Source organism: Dasypus novemcinctus, chromosome 15, assembly GCF_030445035.2.
Source record: "Dasypus novemcinctus isolate mDasNov1 chromosome 15, mDasNov1.1.hap2, whole genome shotgun sequence".
In the NCBI taxonomy this organism is placed as follows: Eukaryota; Metazoa; Chordata; class Mammalia; order Cingulata; family Dasypodidae; genus Dasypus; species Dasypus novemcinctus.
This window is the reverse complement of record NC_080687.1, coordinates 16,896,669-16,919,697: the sequence shown is the minus strand read 5'-3', so window position 1 is coordinate 16,919,697 and position 23,029 is coordinate 16,896,669. Positions and strand designations below refer to the sequence as shown.

Sequence of the window (23,029 nt, the reverse complement as noted above, 5' to 3'; positions counted from 1 at the left end):
AAATGCATGTTACGACATTTCCATGTGTTTCTTTAAAATGCGTTGGTTTTAAAAGGGGAGAAGAGGTAGAGGAATGTGAACAAGAAAATAAGCCAAGTTTTGCTTTCAGCTCATTTTATTGAGTTTCTATAGTAGGTGGAGCCACTAGGATTTCAGCAAACATATAAATTTTAAAAAATAATTAAAAGCCATCCATAAAACTGGTAATACTTGCTGTATATATTTAATATTTATTAAATAGTTGGGAATAAGTTCCCAATGATACCATCAAACTTGGTAATTTGGAAGGCTGAGATATAGGAATCACATTCTCTATCAAAAACTAAGGCAGGAATGGGTGTAGCTCAGTGGCTGAGTGCCTGCTTCCCACATATGAGGTCCTGGGTTCGATCTCCGAAACCTAAAACAAACAAACAAAAACAAACTAAGGAAGTTAAAACAAAACTTAAGCTGGCAAATGTCAATTAAAAACAATTTTACTACCAGTAAAATGTTAATATTTAAACGTCCTCAGATAACACACATACTTTCTTTAGAATGGTTAACATACTCACTTTTACCAGTTTTCTTTGTTGCAAATATCTTTAATGTTTTGTCCTTCATATTTAGTAGAAAAGACCTTGTTGGGTGGCACTGCTTTCACTGCTACTGGAGTAGCTAGGTTTGAATTGTATTTTGACAAAATCTAAAACAAAAAGCAAATATCTTTTGTCAAGTTATTTGAACAACATAACAAATTTGGAAGGTATTATAAAAATTTCAAGAAAAACTTGGAAGATAGAGGTTATATCCAAACATGAGGAATTTTTTAGTAGCACATACATTAAATATCCATGAAGACAAAATGGAGGTATTAGAAATTTAACTTGTATATCTGAAGCCTTCTAAAATGCAGGCTATGGTTAAGTAACAATGCATCCTGAGAATTAAGCCATTACCAAGACAGCTGGGAAAGTATCTATGGAAAAGATCCAAGAAAGATCGTCAGCTGTAATGACTACAAAAGGAGAATCTTACATATCAGCAGTATATTTTTCACGCATAAAAAAATGATACATTAAATACAAGGTTGCCTTTCTTTCGCATATAATAAGGAGAAAAGATTCAACCAAGGGGAAGCGGAAACTTTATACAATTCGTTATCAAGAGAGAGGATGTTCCTTCCTCACCCAATTTATTATCACTCCCAGGAAAGCAAAAAATACAGGAAGAGAAAAATAATGAGTACTTCATTGATATCTGAGGATGAGTCAGTCCTAATGGCATTTGGGTATTTCCCCAAGTGGCTTGCTCCTTCTCATGGCTGTTCATAAGCTAGGAGAATTTCTAGAACTGTTTTTAATTCCACTTCCCTAAGCAATAATTTCCAAATACCACAATTTCTATTAAAAGGGGAGGAAGGTGCTCTAAGTGTCAGGCTACATTTTAGTAGATTGGCAGTTACAAATCAGAAGTAGACTAATGGTAAGTAATGTAATACAGAATCAGAGAATCTAATAACATGAATCTTAGACTGGTCCAAGAAAGTCTAAGAAACACTGAGAGTAGTTTTCGCGATACTTTTCACTAAAGAATTGTGGGTATTACCATTTCTCATGTTGCCAGCAATACTTCCAGTGGAATGATTGTCAGTATGGCAATTGTAGTTGAATACCATTAGGAATGCTATAAGAAACACATTTCAGAATGCAAAGGTAAAGATAAAATGCTCTGTGAGGCAAAATATCTCTAAAAATAAGATAAAGTTACTAGCTTGTACTTAACACAGAAGAACCTTAGTTAGCCAGGTGGTAAATAAGACAGTTTATATGTAGTTTCAATTCTTTAATAGAAATATCTAATTTTAAAAATAATATATTAGGGAAAAAATCAGCCTGGAAAAATAACCTGGAGAATATCTTCTGGAATTGTAGTTACTTCTGGTGGTGTAGGTGTTCTCAGCAGATTCTCATAAGAAGAAATCTTAGGAGAGGAGGGATCCACAAGATTTTCAAAGCATTCCTCTGAATTTAAAACTAGTGAAGTACAAGCTTTCATTTCCAAATCATTTGATGAACTATTTGTTTTTGATAATGGACAATTTGTGGATACCTATTGAATAAAAACACAGCATTATATTATGGTGATATAAAATAATGTAAGAAATAAAAATACACCTCAATTGTTTGGGTGGGGTCTCCTAGATAGGTCTAAAATGATACCCTTTCTCCCTGATGAAATTCTAAACAAAATTAAGGAAGAACTGACATATGGAGTAAAAGATGCCATCTTAATTACTAATAAAGGCTGGATTAGAGCTTAATGTCGGAAAAACTAAATAGACGTCTTGACTGAACCCCAGATTTGGATGGACTCACCCACCCTGACTCAGGCAATATTACACTGGGCCAGGTACAAGAAGTAGGATGGATGAGCAGAAGTGTTATGACTTTGTACTCGCTCCCATGAGGAAGAAGGGTAGATTTGACGTAAGTATAGCATGCAGTTTATTCATGCTTCATTTACCAATCGGTTAAGCCACTCCATCTCCCTAGGGTGAGAGTGAGTATAAAAAGAAGACAGGTTAGAAGGGTCATGTTAGTATAGCATGTTCCATGTGAATGGAAAATGTAAGGAGTGCATTAATTGTAAAAGGCAAGTATCAGCAAGCAGATAAACTGATACTTCAGTAGATATTATAGCACTGTTTGTCTACAGCTGAACTAATAGTAACTAACAACTTTGGGCAATTTTCATTTCATTTAATTTAAAATAAAATTTAAAATTCATTTCCTTATATGTATTAGCCACATATCAAGCGCTAGATAGGGAAGCGGACTTGGCCCAATGGATAGGGCATCCGCCTACCACATGGGAGGTCCGCAGTTCAAACCCTGGGCCTCCTTGACCTGTGTGGAGCCGGCCCATGCGCAGTGCTGATGCGCAGAAGGAATGCCGTGCCACACAGGGGTGTCCCCCACGTAGGTGAGCCCCAAGCCCAAGGAGTGCGCCCTGTAAGGAGAGCCACCCAATGTGAAAGAAAGTGCAGCCTGCCCAAGAATGGCGCCGCACACATGGAAAGCTGACGCAGCAAGATGATCCAACAAAAAGAAACAGATTCCCGGTGCTGCTGATAAGGATAGAAGTGGACACAGAAGAACACACAGAGAGCAGACAGCTGGGGCGGGGGGGGGGGGGGGGGTGCAGAAAGAAAGAGAAATAAAAAAAATCTTAAAAAAAAAAAGCGCTAGATAGCTGCATGTATCTAGTAACTACAATAATGGACAGTAGAAATTACAGAACATTTCTACCACTGTAGAAAGTTCTAATGGACAAACCTGGTTTACACCATCAGTTATAGTAAGTGTTCATACAGACTTCAAAAGGAGATAGGGTTCTGATGATAAGTAAATTTGTTCATTGGGAAAATTGTGGGGGAAAAAAGCATAAAAAGTCACCCATTAAACCTATCACCCAGAGATATCCATATTTTGGTGTATTTCTGTATTTTTTTTCCTTAATGTGAAATATGTAACTATGTGCATGTGTGTGTTTTTATACACACACATGTACTTACTCATACAAAATTGGGCTGATGCCCTTTATAAAACGAAGCATATAGTGAACAATTTTCCTTATCATTAAATATTTCTTAAAAACATTTTTATTTTTTTAAAACAATAGTTACATAATAACATCTTAATGTATTTCACTATTCTTCTCTCATTTGACATTTAGATTGTTTCCACTGTTTGCTCTTACAAGTAATGCTGTTAATACATTTCCTTGTACATAAATCTTTGTCCCAATTCGTCTTAGAATAAATTCTGAAACTAGGTTAAAGAGTATGAAAATAAGGTCAAAGCTCTTGATATATCTTGAAAACCTGCTAATTACCCTCAAGAAATTGCATTAGTCTAAGTTATGAGTTGCATTACCCTAAGTGAAACAGACTAGTTCAGAGTCTGGAAATAGAAGTGTTTCCCAGTCATTAGGAGAATGATTTGAATTTTCAGTTTTATGGAAATTTACCAAAGCTGTACTGTCCTTTGTAGAAGGAATTTTCAATCCAGGAGTGAAGAATGTAGGTGCCAAAGGTGAATTTGTATACTCGGCATCTAGAAGACACATATGATGCATGAAAAGAAAGATTTGAAAATAAAGCTGAAATAAAGATTTCAATTTTTAATTTATAAGCTTTGTCAATATATGTGCACTCTATTTTCAATAATATAAAAATTATAACTATACTGTGTGCTTAATGGGGTAGGAAAAAACAAAACTGCCATCATTCCCATATATAATTATAATCACCACTAATAAAAGTTCAGCAAGGTTGCAAGGTATAAGATGAATGTATAAAAATGAATAGTTCTGATATAAGAGCAACAAACAATTAAAAATATAATTTGAGGGGAGCAGATTTAGCTCAACTGGTTAAGCACCTGCTTCCCATGGATGAGGTCCTAGGTTCATCCCCAGTACCTCCCAAAAAAAGGAAAGAAAAAAAATATATATATGTGTATATATATATATATATATATAAAATTTGAAAAAAGGTATCATATGTCAAAATAACAAAGAATTCAACATACCTATAAATCTATTAAAAATTGTGTAAAAGGCTGTTGGATGAAGGTGACAATGGGGGAAGTGTCTCAATCAAGCACTTGGATTTAGCTCTTTCATTTCCAACATAGAAGAAAGATGTATGGATTCCCTGGATCCTGAAAAGCTATTATAATGCTCCTATGATACGTGGAGTTGTCCTGGATAGTGCTTCACGGACAATTACGGGACACTGTAGATCCCCCCAGGGCCCACTGGATGGAACGTGAGAGAGTCTGGGCTATGATGTGGACCATTGACTATGGGGAGCAGTGATGCTCAGAGATGAACTTACCAGGTGCAATGGATGTGTCACGATGAGGGGAGAGAGTGTTGCTGTGGGGGGAGTGGGGGGCGGGGGCGGTGGGGTTGAATGGGACCTCATATATTTTTTTTAATGTAATTAAAAAATAATAATAAATAAATATTTTAAAAAAAAATGCTCCTATGATAAAAACCATCAGATCAGGGCCTGCAGGTTTTCTTATTAAGTACAGAAAGAATCATCCTAATGTCACAAATTGGCTACTTTCTCTTCAATGCTTGCCACCAGGTTCCTCAGGTCAAAATCAACCATCATATCTCAAGCTCTGATAACAAAAGGGTATCAAACAGGATGTCAACCAAACCAGGTACCCTGGACAAGAGACTGGCTGAGAATACATGGCAGTGACCTCCTTGCAATGAAGACTGGGATAAAGATTTGTGGAAACAGACCAGCACCTCATTTGTCTGGGGCACAGCCAACTACTATGGCAACAAGAGCCCAGCAAGCAGCATAGTTACGGAACATAAGAGTAACCTGGGGAAGAAGATGTGGCTCAAATGATAGGGTTTCCACCTACCATATGGGAGGACCCAAGTTTGATCCGTGGGGCCTGCTGATGCAAAAGAAGAGAAAGCATGCCTGCATGGTGAGCCGAGTGTCCGTGCAGTGAGTCAGTGCCCATGCAAGTGAGTCACACAGCAAGATCATGACACAATAAAAGAGACAAAGGGGAAAGTCAAGGTGAAACAGAACAGAAACCAGGAACTGAGGTGGCACAGCTGACAGGGAACCTCTCTCCATATCAGTGGTCCTCAGGATTGAATCCTAGTGAATCCTAGAGGAGAATAAATGAGAAGAGAAGACAAAAAGAGAAATGGATACAGATGATAACACAATGAATGGACACAGACAGCAGAAACAGCAGAGAAGGGGGTGGGGGGCAGGGGGGAGGGGAGAGGAGGGGGAGAGGGGTGGGGGGAAATGTGTGGTCCAAAATGCAAACCATAATGTAAACCATTGACGATGGTTAGTAGCTATGTTTCAATATTTGTCTATCAATTGTAATAAATGTACCATCCACATATAAAATGTCATTAATAGGAGAAAGGGGTAAAGGGAAAGGATGTTAGGTATATGGGAATCCCCTATATTCTGTATATGACTTTTCTATAAACTAAAACTTCTTTGAAGACAAAGTGAAAAAAGTAAGACACTGGGGGAATAAACAGAAGAAAATGTCACTGTACATACAAGATAAAAGATCTTACAGTGATGAAAGAAATGTAAAAAAATTTTTAAATATTTTTTCATTATTTACTATTCCAAATTTTTAAATAAACTTTAAATTTTTTTGTATTTTATTTCTTATTTTTAATACTATCATTATTATTTTATTTTATTATTAATTGTATTTGGTTATTTTGTTGGCTTCATTTTTGAGGAAGTTTTGGATCACAGAAGGGTTACAGGTATGATGGGAGGATCATTGGTGCAGGGTGTCAGTGACAGGAGTACATGGGAGGAGGTTCACCTGGGGCATATATATAAGGCATATAAATGTATTAGTTCAAGTGTTCATGGGGCATTTTCACAGTGGGTGGAGATTCACACGATAACAAAAAGAATATCGAATTCCCATCCTGGGGAGCTCTGCTACATTCTCTAATGGAACAGTAAGAATCCCCCAAGTATAGAAGCAATGACTAGTAAAGGAGGTTGGTCCATTGACAGGCCCTTGATAGTGATAACTGTACTTATGAACCTTTACTTTTGAAATTGAACCTTAGCATAGTATTATAGAGTGCCTAAGAGTTATGTCTTGAAAGCTGCCTCATTGCTCAAATATGGCTTCTCTCTAAGCTGAACTCAGCATATAAATGCATTACATTCCCCCCAGGGTGGGACATGATTCCAGGGGATGAGCCTACCTGGCACCAAGGGATCACTACCAAGCACCAACTAGCAGTGCAACTGGAGAAAGACCTTGACCAAAAGGGGGAAAAGGTAAAGACAAATGAGTTTATATGGCTATAAGACTTCAAAGTGAGACTAAATTAGACATACTGGTATTCTTTTATAGACTTATGATGATTTTAGCAGTGTAAGAACTCATTGATGTTGAGGCAGTGGCCACTGGAGGATCTAAGGGCAGGGAGGGGGACAAATTTAAAATGGGGGCATTTTCGGCACTTGGGAATTGTCCTGAATGACACTGCAATGACAAATGCAGGCCATTATATATCTTGCCATAACCTACAACATTGTGCAGGAGAGAGTATAAACTACAATGTAAAGTATAACCCATACTCAGTGGCAGTGCTCTAACACATGTTCATCATTTGTAATGAATGTACCACACTAATGAAGAATGTTGTTAATATGGGAAAATGTGGGAGGTATAGGGAGCAGGGCCTTTGGGAATCACCTCTATTTTTTATGTAACTTTTATGTAATCTAAGTATCTTTAAATATATATATATATATATGTATTTTTAAAAAAAAATATTCTAGGGATTAGGACATCAGGGGAAGGTTGGACACCACCCAAAAGAGAGAGATGCAAAGGAAAATAATCTTGATAGGAAAACCACTGAGAAAGTTTAATTTGCTAGGCTCAGAACAGCCTTGAGGAAGGATCCTGTCCCATTTTTGTGGTCAGTGTTGCAGTGAACACACTCTGACCAGGTTTTGAACCAAGAGAGCTGCCAAGATCACCATCTGCTGGCAGACCAAGGAAGTACATTAAGGAAATAAAAAGTAAATAAATGAGAGGCTTTTTCTGGTCTCAAAGGCCTCCATCCCCAAGGTCCTTGGAAGTGGGTTTGCAACCTATTACCCAGTCCATGACCCAGATGTGAGCAAATAACTGGAGTTAGTCTTTAGGTCTTAAAGACCTAGAACAGGTTGAACCAAGAATCAAACACAGCAGAAACACACAGCCTACCACTACTAAAACCCTATGCAAGATAGAGAAATTGCACATCAGAAAAAACTTACCATTGTAATCAGATACCTAGACATCAGCAAAAAAACCACAAGCCATACTAAGAAAATAGAAGAAATGGCCCAAGAAAATGGAATATATCATAGCCCCAGATGAGGCACAGGATTTGAGACAATAAATGAGGTTTATACAAATCTCCTAAATGAAATCAATGAGTTAAAAGACAATATGGCTAAAGAGAGAAAAGACATCAAGAAGAAACTGGGTGAGCACAAAGAAGAATTTGAAAACCTGAATAGAAAAATAACAGAGCTTATAGGAAGACACAATAGGTGAGAATAAAAAAATGTATTAGAGGCATATAACAGCAGACTCAAAATGATAGAAAAAAGAGTAAGTAATGCAGAACACAGAACAGCTGAAACTGAAGAGAGAGAACAGAGAAAAGAATGAAAAAAAATTGAGCAGGGTCTCAGGGATTTGAAAGATAACATGAAGTGCAACAACGTAAGTGTCAGAGGAGTTCCAGAAAGAGAAGAGAAGGGAAAAGGCGCAGAAAGGTTATTTGAGTAAATAATGACTGAAAATTTCCCAACTCTCATGAAAGAAATGGACTTATAGGTCCAAGAGGTTCAGCGTACCCCTATCAGAATAAATCCAAGTAGACCTACTCCAAAACATACTTATCAGAATGCCAAACACCAATGATTAAGAGAAATTCTGAGAACAGCAAGGGAGAAGCAAACCATTACACACAAGGGATGCCCAGTAAGAATGTGGATATCTAATCAGAAACCATGGAGGCAAGAAGACAGCAGTATGATTTAATCAGGACACTGAAAGAGAAAAATTGCCAGCCAAGTATTCTTTATCCAGTAAAACCGATATGAAGGTGAGTTTAAAATATTCACAAATAAACAAAAACTAAGAGTTTGTAAAAAAGAATCCGCCTTTGCCGAAAGCATTAAAGGGAATCCTACAGGCTGAAAGGAAAGGACAGTATAGAGAGACTTAGAGTGTAGAAGGAATGACTAGCAGAAAGGATAACCAAGAGTAAAAAGCCAGATGAAAATAAGATATGACACATGAAAGCCAAAGAATAAAATGGTGGAAATAAATATGCTTTTACAGTAATCATTGAATGTGAATAGATTAAACGCCCCAATCAAATGATATAGGCTAACAGAATGATAAAAAGATGAGCCATTCATATGCTGCTATATCATCTTCTAAAAAACTTTTAATGCATTGGGAACTGATGGCTGAACATGATATGAGGTGGTGGTCCTATATCCTCTTTTTTGAAAAAATAGGCTAATCTTTAATACAATCATGCTCTTTTTTATAAGCTGAGTTGTAAATTTAAAATTAGTCATTTGAATTTCCTCAAACCTGCTTATGCCAACAGAACTTGGTAATTTAATTACATACTTTAATTACTATGTAAATAATTACAAAAAGATAATTATTTCTCTGAAAATATATCAAAAACTTCGGAAAGATTTGATACATAAGTTACTTAAGAAATTTGCTGACAAATTTGGTGTAGACAGGCCAATTATAAAAAATTTATTCCAAGAATTATGAAACTCTAGATTTTATATTTGATATTTTCAGGAAAACCAGTGTTTTCATGTTTGCTGGGACAAATATGAAAACAATGAATAATAATTTTCTTTTAAATTCATGAACTATTTTTCAAAAAGCAAATTTTGAAATGGCAGATGGTGTATTTTGGTTGTGGTTTATGTAAAAAAGATGATGTAGAACTCTAATCAATAGACTAAGCAAAATTTTAAAAAGAAAAGGTACTACTGGCTCTACATAAAAAGACTGGTGAATGAATATATGTTTAAATGAATATGTTTTCAGTTAAAATGCTAGAATCAAAGAAGCTTACAAATGGTGAACATAATAAGGACAGTATTTAAAACATGCCAGGGGAAGCGGATGTGGCTCAAGTGACTGGGTTTCCGCCTGTGGGAGGACCCAGGTTTGATCCCTGGGGCCTCCTAGTAAAAGGTGTGCCCATGTGAAGAGCCAAGTGCCTGCATGGCGAGCCACTGCCTGCTCCAATAAGTCACACAGCAAGATAATGATGCAACAAGAGAGACAAAGGAAAGTCAAGGCGAGGCAACAGAACTAGGAACTGAGGTAGCTCAGGTGACAGGGAACCTCTTACCACATCCAGAGGTCCCCAGGATCAAATCCCAGTGAATCCCAGAGGAGAAAAATGAGAAGAGAAGGAAAAAAAGAGAAATGGACACAGAAGATCACAGAGCAAATGGACACAGGCAGCAAAAAACAGCAGGGTGGGGGCAGGGAGGGGAGAGGGGAAAGGAAAAAAAAAATCTAAAAATTAAAAAAAAAAAAAGCCAGAAAAATTTATCTTTCTCTTGTACAAAATGATGCTGAACCTGAATGAAATGGAAATAAACAGAATTCAAAAATGATATGTTAAAAATTGAGAAGACACAGAAGGTATTAGAATGTCTAAGGTGATACATTTTTGTATACACAATCCTGAAACAGTATAGCTAAGTAACTGGATGGTTATACTTACCATTTTTTTCCAACTGCTGGATTATGGGGCCAGGAGTAGCAATTAAATTATCATGGGTCACTGGTTTTCTTTCTTTGGCTTCCTCGCTGGAATGATTCATAGGGAAATTATAAGTTTAAAAGAAACCATTAATATGTTAAACCTCTGGGAAAAAAATTTAATCATACTATATATATAGCATCAAGTCAGGACTAAAATTAAGGTCATTTTATGGAACAGAAGTCCCATAGAACAAATCCAGTTTTTTCTTTGATATTCATGACTCAAGGTTAAGAACCACTTTCTATTGACGACCTTGACTTACAAGAGGATTAAGACGCTTATTTAAAGAAAAGCAGTTAATTCAACTCATGAACTTCATCACAGGGCCTATATAGTTTATGACTTTAAAATCATAAAAGTGGAATATAAAAGAAAAAATAAAATAAAATAAAAGTGGAATATGACAACCAGTATATAAATAATCTATAGATTAAGAACTTGCCATTATTTTTAGACTAAGACCAATTCTGTCATCCTAATAAGGTTGTCCTAGCCTCTGGAATGTAACTATAAACAGGAGAATCACTCAATTCTAGAAGATGGCTCAGGACTGCTTTTCACTTAGAATTGTTTCTAGTATTGAATTGAACATAACAAATCATGCTGTCCTTAATATCCTGTGTAAACTATTTTTTAAAAAATATGTTGTGTAAAATATGTCATACATACCAAAGAATATTTGTTTAAAGTTGAAAAATAATAATAAAATTAACACTTATAAGGTCACTATCAGGCTTGCAAAACAGAAAACTATCAGTATTTTTGTAGTCCTCTATGGAACTTTCCAAACTAAATACCCCTCTCTCCCCTTGAGATTAATTTTTTCCTAGATTTGCTTAGTACATTAACTACTTATCTATGCACTCAATTTTTTAAGATTTATTTTTATTTCTCTCCCCTTTCCCCCACCCCCATTATCTGCTCTCTGTGCCCATTCACTGTGTGTTGTTCTGTGTCCGCTTGCACTCTTGTCAGCAGCACCAGGTATGTGTGTCTTTTTTTGGTCATTGTGTCATCTTGCTGCATCAGCTCTCCGTGTGTGCGATGCCACTCCTGGGCCAGCTGCGCTTTTTCACGCAGGGCGGTTCTCCCTGCGCGTGGGGCTCCCCTACATGGGGGACACCTGTGTGGCATGGCACTTCTTGCATTCATCAGCACTGCGCATGGGCCAGCTCAGCTCACTACACAAGTCAGGAGGCCCTGTGTTTGAACCCTGGATCTCCTATATGGTAGGCGGACACCCTATCAGTTGGGCCAAATCCACGCTTCCCTCTATGCACTCTTAAACAATAATTTTTTAAACCTATTTTTAAACTTTATACAAAAATCACTGCACATTTTATTATTTCTCTATAATTTCATTCTTTTAATTTAAGTTAAAACCTAGGAATTGAACACATGCATTTGGAAGGGTGAGAAAAATGTTATCAGATTTTTCATTTAAATTTCTCTCATTACTTGTGAGGATTACTTATAAATATGCTTATTGGTCATTTTGCTCATTTTAAAAATTTGCCTTTCACCAATTGATGTATCAAAGTTTTAGAAATATGTATATTATAGTTTATATGTAATATGTATGTATATATATACATGCAAATATTTGTTTTATCACATTATCGTTTCTGCTTTGTCATCGTTCTTTAACTATTTTGTGATATAACAGTTTAAATTATATATGTAGTTAAATCCAGCTAGGGAGCAGATGTAGCTATAGTGGCTGAGTGCCTGCTTCCCATGTACAAGATTCTGGGATCAATCTCCGATACCTCCTAAATACAAACAAACAAATGAAAAAACCAACTCTCGAAAAAAGAAAAAAATCCACCTATATTCTTTACTGATTTCCAACTTTGATGTCATGCCAAAATTTAACTAGTTCGCTACTATTGGGTATTTTGGTATTTCCTATGCTCCCCAATTATAAATAAGGCTATAATAAATATTATTGTGCCAAAATGTTTGTCCAGTTTTCCTAAAAAATGGAATGACTAAGTAAGAGTTTTGAACATTTAAAAATCAGCTCTGGAGAAATCGATGTGGCTCAACCAATTGGGCTCCCATACCATGTAGGAGGCCCAGGGTTCGCAGCCCAGGGCCTGCCGGTGAAGGTAAGTTGGCCCACGTGGTGAGCTGGCCCACGCAGAGTGCTGGCCCATGCAAGAGGGCCGTCCTGTGTGCGAGTGCCGCCTAGCACAGGAAAGCCACCCTGCACAGGAGTGCCGGCTGAAGGGGTGAGCTGGCACAGAAAGATGATGCAACAAGAGACACAGAGGAGAGAAAATAAGAAGACATAGCAGAACAGGGAGGTGAACAGGGAGAGAATGATCACCTCTCTCCCACTCCGGAAGGTCCCAGGATCAGGTCCCGGAGCCACCTAATGAGAATATAAGCAGACACAGAAGAACATACAGCAAATGGACACAGAGAGCAGACAATGGGTGGAATGGGAGGAATGGGGGTGGGGGGAGGAATAAATTTTAAAAATAAATCTTAAAAAAAAAAAAAAAGGCTCTGTTCAGAAACATTCCCAGCAGCAATATGTGGACCTACCCACCTCCTTGTACTCTTACAACAGTTAAGCAAACAAAACCTTGTACTATTTTAAGTAGACAAAGTGTTTTCTATCACATTTATTAATCAATCATATTAAACATTTGTGGGTTGTCTATTGATGTCCATATAAAGGACAAAGGATATAACACTGTCATACACATAGTATATTCAGAGATACCAAAGTGTTCTAATTTAGGAGTTATATACTCATATTTGTTAAAGTGTTTTCTTGGTTTTTCTTTATATTTTTATCTTTTTCATGTTTTATTCTATATTACTCAATGGAATGTATGAATATTGCTAAGCTGTCAATTATATCAAAGATTCATGCAGTTATACACGTACAATATTTTCCTATGTACTTTAATCATTCAAAGGGATAATTATCTATATTTTCTTCTACTTTCAAATGATTTAAATATTTATCTTTTTGATCTACCTATAATTTATTTTGACATGAGTTAAGGATTACTTTTTTCCCCAATGTTAGTTAACCAACTGTCTCAGCATAACTTAATGATTTTCAAATTCAAAAACACTTTCAGTGTATATTAAAATTTAGTGTGTTAGGGTTTGTTTCTGACTTATTCTGTTCCAGGTTTATGTCCATTTTTTGTGCCAGTTTTACGTGGTTTTACTTACTGTAGCTTTATATATTTTAATATTTGCCAGGTCAAGTACCTTCATTACCGTTAATTTCTCAATATTTCACTTTTAATTCTTCCAGATAAATTTTAGAATAATTTTGTCAAATATCCTTCTTTCTCAACCCTAAAAAGAATTCTATGTTTAAAACTGTATGAAACCAATAAATTAATTCAATATGATTAAATATCTGAACAAAATTCAGTTATTCTATTTAGGAATAGAATATCTTTCTTCATCCTAATTGTCCATTTATATAACTCAGAAATGTTATCTGGTTTTCATCATATAGGGCTTACACCTACACCTAGATGGATATTTTTTGTTTCAATTTTAAATGGATTTTTAGCAGTATATTTCCCAATTAGTTATTAATGAAATATAGGAAAGTATTATTTTAGTTATGTCAAGTAACATTGGTGAAAGAAAGCTTCACTATTAGTATTAAGTTAGATATGCACATTCTTTATCAGTTTAGGGAAGAATCCCTGTAGTTATAGTTTGATGAAGCATAATAAAGAATGGGGGACAAAATTTTATTTTATTGGCTTATTGAGATTATCCTACTTTTATTTCCTTACTGAACATATAACTTATTGAGTTCCCAAATAATCAATATCCGTGTATTTCTGGGGTAGGCCTAACTTGGAAGTTATCTATTATACATTAATATTCTGTTGAATTCAACTTTGAGCATTTTAATTTGAATTCTACATCTGTATTCAAAATTAGACTGGCCGACAGTTTCCTTTTTTGTGCTTTGTCAGGTTTTGTATCAAAGTTATACCCAAGTTCATAAACTAAAGAATGTTGTCTTTTTCTAGTTTTAGGAAAAAAACATTTTATACAACATGAAGCTTTTATATTCTCTGAAGTTGTGAAACAATTTATCTAGGAAAACATCTATGACAATATTCTTAGCTTTTTTCCTGATGATTGGTCTATCCAGTTTTCTATTTCAAATCAATTTTTATCAGCTGCATTGTTTCATTTATCTGGTTTCCAAATTCCCAGTACTACATCCTATTTTCTTATAGCTTAAAAATAAAAAATTTAGCCTTTAGTTCTTGGCATTTGCATTTATGATTAAATAAGAACCAGTTCTTGGGAAGCAGACTTGGCCCAATGGATAGGGCATCCACCTACCACATGGGAGGTCCGCGGTTCAAACCCTGGGCCTCCTTGACCAGTGTGGAGCTGGCCCACGTGCAGTGCCAATGTGTGCAAGGAGTGCTGTGCCACGCACAGGAGTGCGCCCTGTAAGGAGAGCCGCCCAGCACAAAAGAAAGTGCAGCCTGCCCAAGAATGGCGCTGCACACACGGAGAGCTAACACAACAAGAAGACACAACAAAAAGAACACAGATTCCTGGTGCTGCTGCTAAGGACAGAAGCAATCACAGAAGAACACGCAGCAAATGGACACAGCAAACAACTGGGGGTAAAGGGGAGAGAAATAAAAAATAAATAAATCTTAAAAAGAACCAGTTCTTAAACTTACCAATTCTACCCTTCTAAAAACCTTTTATAATGACATTGTTTTATCCTTAGTGTGTCTTTTCTTTTCCCCAGACTTGTGGGATCTTATTTTTTTCCTGACTCTCTGAGGTAGACTTTCACTTTTCTCCTTCAATAAAGAAAGCTTTTATATATATGGATTTATCTTAGGTATTGCTTGGCTACTTTGTTAGGTAGTATTCTCATTTTCATAGTATGATTTTAATTACCATTTCCATGAGAATCACTCCTAAATCTCTTTAGTTTAGCTATATTTTATCACTGATCTTCAAACTTATAAAATACATGCACTTAGGAGACAAATCAAAACACCAAAACCACCCAGATACCGCCAAATCAACATGTCTAAAGTGAATACCTCATCTGCACCTCAAGCTGCAGGTATTCTTAACTTAGCTGTTTTCCCTAGCTTTATCCTGGTCCACAAAACAAAAATCTGGGATTTATCCTTGATGACCCCCCTTCTTCCCAAGTCCCCATGTTAAGTCAATGACAGTTTCTTACTAACTTCATCCCTGTAATTTTACTCCCTTTCTCAGTCCTGATAAATACTATAACATATTTTTTCAAGCCTTTATCACTCCTACTATAGCCTTTAAACCTGAGGAAAAATAGCTCACACTGTGGATTTAGTGACTCAGGGAAGTTTGAAATACGAAGTATTTTTAAATCTTTTAAGGGAAAGATATTGTCTGAAACATCTTATATTTTTTTCTAGGAAAAAAATCAATTAATGGAAAATTTTTAGAAAGTTAGGTTAATATGCTTTTTCCATAATGTACCATGCGAGAGTCTTAAGAAAATTGCTTACCTTTTATTATGCTTTACATAGTTCAGCCCCATTGTATAATCTTCATTTAAACACATAGTATATTCAGAGATACCAAAGTGTTCTAATTTAGGAGTTATACACTCAAAATCATCCATCTTTAGTGCACATTTTGGAGTTTTTAGTATTTTAGTTGGTGACTGTTTGGTAGGCGGACTTAAAATTTTTGGCTCTCCCTGATGGCTATTCACTACCTGTGGCTGGTTTGGCAGAACTTGGGAGATCATGTACCGCTCAAGTCCAAAATCAGAAAGCTGGGGACTACGTGGAGGTGTATCAGAAACAGAACTGCCTGGAACAGTAGGATCAGACAGATCATCCTTCATATCAGGCTTTTGAAGATTTTCGCATTTGGCCAACTCTGGTTTAGAGTTAAGGACTTCTTGCTCATCCACTGGGAGGAAAAATGAAAGAGGCAACATTTTGGTCAAACATCACAACAAGAAATTGCATGTAAATAGTTCCACATCAACAAAAGTCTTGATTCTCTAGGTAATCTGTACATATTTTAGTTCAGTTGTTCCTTTAGTAAATTTCTGACTGTATATCTTATCAAGCATATCGAATTTTGATGATACATTTGAGAAAAAAGGTAAACTCAAGTGTTAAAAGATGAAGAATCAATGTCCACAAATAAACATTCAAGTTTCTAACTTCCTCAGAGGGAATGTGATTTACTACAGTTTTATTCTGAAATTTTGATGACATTACAGTGTGGAGTTAATTGTACTCTAGTTTTAATACAAAGCATAATATTTTAGATTTTTAACTTTCAGATATCTAAGTTAAAAAGGAAAAACTCCTATATAAAGAGAAGTTTTTATCCTAAGTCAGTCTGGAAATAAACTGTATCAAAACCCTAGTTGAGAGAAATGGGAGAGCATCTGAAAGATACATAATTTCTCAACCATCAATAGGTTTTTACTTTGACTTTGTGATTTTTGACCCTGAGAAGACTGCTGATTCACTGCGTCCTGCTTTTGCACTGTGTTTCTGATGCACTGTTGTGGAGAGCAGATGAAGCGCAAGTGGTTGAGCACCTGCTTCCCATGTACAAGGTCCTGGGTTCATTGCCTGATACCTCCTAAAAAAAAAAAAAGCCTACCACTGTATTATCACAGGCTGTCATTGATAGCACTAATAAGATAAAATCTTCACCATTGTCTCTCCTGTATAAGATATGAGGACAAACAATTTAGAGAAATTATCCAAAGTCACAAATGTAGTATCTAGCAGTCAAGTTTTAGATCCATGATTCTTTTACACCAAGGCCAACTGCATTCTTTCTATTATACCACGAGCTGTTCATTATCTCTTGTACACACATCCTCAGTAAATACTTGCTAGATGTAATTAATGTTTTATTTATGTACAGAGGTCGTTCTCATAACAGAAATGAATATACTGAAGCACATTGAAATTAGTCATTCATAGCTATGGGCATAACAACAGTTAATATTGGGTAACTAATACATGCCAAACACTTTTTTTTAATATACTTTTTTTCAAAAGATCCTTAGATTACATAAATATTACATAAAAAATATAGAGGCCAACCACTCTCCTAAGCAAATTTTTAAAATTCTTTTTTTAAAAAAGATAAATAGATCACACAAAATGTTACATTAAAAAACATAAGTTCCATATACCCCACTACCCCCTACACACACTCCCCCAGTCCATCCAGTGTGTTATGGCAGGATATACAACGTACTGCATCTGTCCCTGCAATATCATTCAGTACAACTCCAAGTCCCAAAAATGCCCCATATCATACCTCTTTCTCTCTCTCCCTGCCCTCAGCAGCTCCTGTGGCCACCGTCTCCACATCAATGATACAATTTCTTCCACTGCTAGAGTCACAACAGTTCTATAGTAGAATACCAGCAAGTCCACTCCAATCCATATTATATCCCTCCATCTTGTGGACCCTGGGATCCTAAGCAAATTTTATCTAATTTAATCCCTGTATAGGGATTAAAGAGGTAGCTGCTATTAAATACCCTTACTTTACAAATGAGAAACTGAAGCACAAGTTTAAGTAGTTTGTCAGACACAATGTAGGTAGAAAGTGGCAGAATGGAGGTTTGACCCAGGAATTCTGACTTCAAATTCTAAACCATTATGCTATACTACCCCTTATTAGAATTTTAGAACTATAAAGTACTTTATCAATTATGTAGCCCAAATCTTACATTCTACAGAAGAGTTAACAGAATAAGAAAAATAAATGTTTGCCTAAGGTCACTCAGCTATATATTGTCAGTTTACCGAAAACCAGGTATCCTAAATCATGCAGATTTAGAATACTTTCTTTTAAATAGCTCGAAGAATTCCTCGATCTAGCATTGTGTTAATTCTCATCTACTATTTTGGAAAGAAGAGCAAAGACTGTCTTTGTTACATTGCACCACTGATCAACACTGTGTCCAGCACAAGATGAGCACAGAATAACTGCTTATCAAATGATGGTCAAAAATGTCCAAGTCTACAGTTGTCTTACTTAAACATATTGCCATTTTTTTGTTTTAAGTAAAATACTAAAAAGCAAATGCTACAAAATGAGTTACTCAAACCTGGATTTTCCTTGGCACGGGGATTATATCCATATGTCTGGAAAAACTCTCTTATTTTCATGATATCCATTGCATTTTTTTTCATCAGAACTTTGGTTGCCTTTATGAATCTAATGTTTTCTTGACTTTCCAAACATGCTTTATCAAGAAGAGTATTAGCATTATCCTTTGATGAGGAAAGAAAATACATTACAATTTCTCTTTTGACTAAGTGTATTTAAACTAATAAAAATTACATACCACAGAAAAATGATAAATTAATTTTGTAGGCATGGTACCTTTAGGGCCTGGACTTCAGAATGCAGATCATGTAAAATTCTCATTGGATAATCTTCAAAGTCTTCAACATGAATATTGAAGGGAAAAAAACCCAATAAATATAAGGGGAAAAAAGAGAGGGAAACACAATAGAAAATATAATTCAGTAGTTTCTTGGAATTCTAAAATCCTTGTAGGAATTTATAATTTATATCTTGTCAACGGCTAAAAGTGTTAAGGTCTTTCTTTTAAACGTAAAATTTGAGGGAAGTGGATTTGGCCCAACAGGTAGGGCGTCTGCCTACCACATGGGATGTCCACGTTTCAAACCCAGGGCCTCCTGATCTGTGTGATGAGCTGGCCCACACGCAGTGCTGAGCCGCGCAAGGAGTGCCCTGCCACGCAGGGGTGTCCCCCACGTAGGGAGGGGAGCCCCATGCGCAAGAACTGCACCCCATAAGGAGAGCCGCCCAGCACGAAAAAAGTGCAGTCTGCCCAGGAATGGCGCTACACACAAGGAGAGCTGATGGAGCAAGATGACACAACACAATGAGACACAGATTCCGGGTGTCACTGAGAATACAAGCAGACACAGAAGATGACACAGCAAATGAACACAGCAAAAATGTAAAATTTGAAACATAAAAGATATAAAGAAAAGTTTATAAATCGTTAAGTATAAGCTTGATGAATTTAACAAAGAAATATGCATAACCAGTACTCAGTTCAAGCAAGATCATTACTAGAACTCCAGAAACCCTTATGCCTTCTCCCAAGAAATAACCAGTACCCTGATTTGATTTCTAACACCATGAATCTATTTCCCCTATTTAGAAACTTTATATAATGGAATCATACAATATATTCTTTTCTGATTAGCTTTCTTCACTCAACATTGTTTGAAACATTACTCCACGCTCATGCATAGTCTAATCTGTTCATTCTTTTACTGTGTAATATTCTACTTTGTGACTATACCTAATTTACTTATCTATTTTATTTTATTTTTGATGAACTTTGGCTTATATCTAGTTTGGGACTCTTGCTTCTTGTCCATGATTTTTTGGTCCCCATATATTCACATTTCTGTATGGTAATGATATAGAATAAGTTTTGCCAATGTTTTGCTTTATTATCTATTGCCAAACGGTTTTCCAAAGCAGTGGTAACTATTTATATACCCACCAAGCAGTGTATCAGAGTTCCATTTGTTCCTCATCTTTGTCAACTTGGTATTTTCTGTCTTTTTCATTTTGTCTATCCTGGTGGGTAACTCTATTGTTACACAAATTGGGATTCACTTTGCATTTCCCTGATGACTAATGAAGTTGATTTAATGCCCACTGGTGGGCTTAATGGCCACCTGAAGATCCTCTTTTGGAATGCCAATTTAGTACTTTTGCCATTTCTCTTTTGTGTGGTCTTTTTCATACTGATTTGAAGGTACTTTTTGTAAATTCTGGATACAAGTCTTTTGTCAGATATGTGCTGCAAACTCTTCTACCACTCCATAGTTTGCCTTTTCATTTTCTTTATTGTGTCTTTTTGATAAATGTAGATGTGCGTTCTTACTTTTAATGTTGCCCACTTGTTTTTGGAGGGGGAGTACTTTTTTGTTCCTATTTAAATTTTTTTGCCAATGAAAATACTCTCCTATGTTTTCTTCTAAAAGTTTTATTGCTTTGCCTTTTGCATTTAATGCTACAATCCGTCTGGAAATGATTTTTGCATATGGCATGTAGTAGGGCTGAAGATCCATCTTTTTTCCCCCATATAAATATCCAATTGACCTGGTACCACTTTCTGAAAAGACATATTTCACCTTTGTCGTTAACCAGTTATCATATAATAATAATGTAAAGGCAGTTTTAAAAAGAACTACAATTCTCTTTTCTAAACATGCCTCCTTTGAAGACATTGTTCTCCTTTTACCTGTAAAAAGTCAACAAATTTTCATTAGGGATATGAAAATCAAAACCACAATGATATCACTTCACACCAACTGGGATGGCTATTAGGAAAAAGACAGAACTAATGTTTATGAGGATTTGGTGAAATTGGAACCTTCATTGCTGGTGGTAATTAAAATGGTACAGCCACTTTGGAAAACAGTTTGGCAATTTCTCAAAAAGTTCAACAGTTACCTATGACCTAGCAATTTAAGTATAAACCCAAGAGAACTGGAAACATATGCTACTGCAAAAACTTGTAGACAAATGTTCATAACAGCATTATTCATAATAGCTCAAAAGTGGAAATATCCCAGATGTCCATTAACTGATAACCAAAATATAGTATAGACATATATTGGAATACTATCCAGTAAAAAAAATGGGATGAAGTTCTAATACATGCTATGACATAGATGAACCTTAGAATATTATACTAACTCAAAGAAGCTAGTCACGGAAGAGTACATATTGGCTGATTCCATTTATATGACATGTCTAGTACAGGCAAATCTACAGAGACAGAAGTAAATTAGTGGCTGCCTATAAACAGTAAAGCAGGGTGGGAATAGGGAGGGGGTTATAGGGAATTGCTGCTAATGGGTAAGGGATTTCTTTTTGGGGTGATGAAAATATTCTAAACTTAGATTATGGGAGGGCTATGTAACTGTGACTACGCTAATAACTCCTTGAAATGTGTAATTAAAATGGGTGAATTTTATGGTATGTGAATTACATCTCAAAAAAACATGTTAAAAATTTAATGATTCCAAAAGAGAAAAGGAGAAATTTTCTGTGCTCATTTATTCTAATTATCACAATTCCACACTTTCATGAATATATATGGGCAAGGAATTGAAGAATTGGATTCCAACTTTTTCTAGTATGAAAGAAAATGTAGTTTGTGCATACAGATAATAAGCTGTTAAGAAAGTAAATTAGCACAAACTTTGTGGAAAGCAATTTAGTACATATAGAGAACTCAAAAATATTAATGCAATCTTGTACAGTCAACTATGTAAACAAAATCAAAAGCAAAATAAAAATCCCTAAAAATAAATTCTTATGGAATAAATACGAAAATACCAATACTAGTGTCTTCTCACGGTGGCGTTGTGAGGTTTTTCCTTTCTACTTTTGCATATCTCAAATTCGTACAATGCATATATAATGTTTTTAGAGTCACAAACATTTTTACCTAGATGTACAATTACTCAATAATATAATTGGAGGAAAAGGAGTATGTGTTTGCAACTTGCAATATCGTCAGTAGCATTACAATCATGACGTTTATGTAATAATCTTAAAATCGGAACCACACTTGCAAAAGCTTTTAAATATCTCTAATACAAAGGTGTCGGTGAATTTTGGTTTATTTATGAAAACAATATTCAATATCATTGAGCATTACTGTTCTGGTCAGAAATATGGTTTGGGAAAATTACAAACGTTTACTGCAACCATGGACCATTTAGGTGAGATAAAAGTCACCATGTATGTAAAGAACTAGGCTTTAGAGATGCATTTAAAAAGAAATTGTTTGGTTTTGCTTACACTGCATTTTAATTGATAAGCCCATATGAGATGTGACTTGAAAGTATATCATGGATCAGTTCAAGTTGTCAACTTCATTTAAACTTTCATTCAGAGCTGCTCTTTTAGTAACATACTAAAACTGCTATCTTCATTACCTGTGGACAGAATTGTTACTTCCCGTGGAACTAAAAACAGAGTCATCTCACTTCCAGGGGTCGTAAGAATAAATAATAAAGAGGTGGTACCTGCAGCTTTCGAAATATGTTCGGGACAAACACTGGCTGGGCATTTTGATCCGCGCACCCCGCCCCCGCACGTCTTCCTACGCACTCTCACCATCGTAAATAGCCTTTATAAAAGTGTTTTATTATTTTTACGTTTAATGCCTTTCTAATCCGCCGAATCTCCACGCAGCCCCCGAGAGCGGCCTGGCGTGGACCGCGCGCTGTTAGAGGTGGAGTGCGCCCGGGGGGACCCTCGAGTACGGTGCGCGGTGGGAGACGCCCCCGGCGCGGCCCCGCCGCCCCTCACCAGTTTCTTCTCCGCTCAGTGCTAGCTGCAGCCGCGCCGTCTCTCTATCTAGGGTGACGGCCAGAGACCGCAGCTTCGCGTAGAAGTTGCGGATCGCATCCATCCGCGGGGACGAGCGGAGCCGCGCCGGCGAGAAGACTCGTAGGCCCCGGGAGTTCGCGGCTGGTTTAAACTTCCCGTCGCCCGAGCTCATTGGTTCCGCGGAGAACCGAGTGTCGTCTCACGAGAA

General features: G+C 36.3%; 1 protein-coding gene across 2 annotated transcripts; it reads right to left on the bottom strand.

The window, feature by feature from the left end:
* Positions 1 to 97: 97 nt before the first annotated feature.
* Positions 98 to 23,029, bottom strand: SKA3 (spindle and kinetochore associated complex subunit 3). Of its 2 annotated transcripts, none has more exons than XM_004467538.5 (9): positions 22,801 to 23,029; positions 18,805 to 18,866; positions 18,527 to 18,692; positions 15,933 to 16,344; positions 10,363 to 10,448; positions 4,012 to 4,097; positions 1,888 to 2,091; positions 555 to 685; positions 98 to 400 (listed from the first exon to the last, which is right to left on the bottom strand). In XM_004467538.5, exons 1-8 carry the CDS (start codon positions 22,991 to 22,993, stop codon positions 557 to 559), a joined length of 1,338 nt encoding a protein of 445 aa, XP_004467595.1. In that variant the 5' UTR covers positions 22,994 to 23,029; the 3' UTR covers positions 98 to 400; positions 555 to 556. The 2 variants fall into 2 exon arrangements, with proteins under 2 accessions (XP_004467595.1, XP_004467596.1); XM_004467539.5 differs by lacking the exon at positions 22,801 to 23,029 and adding an exon at positions 22,647 to 22,752.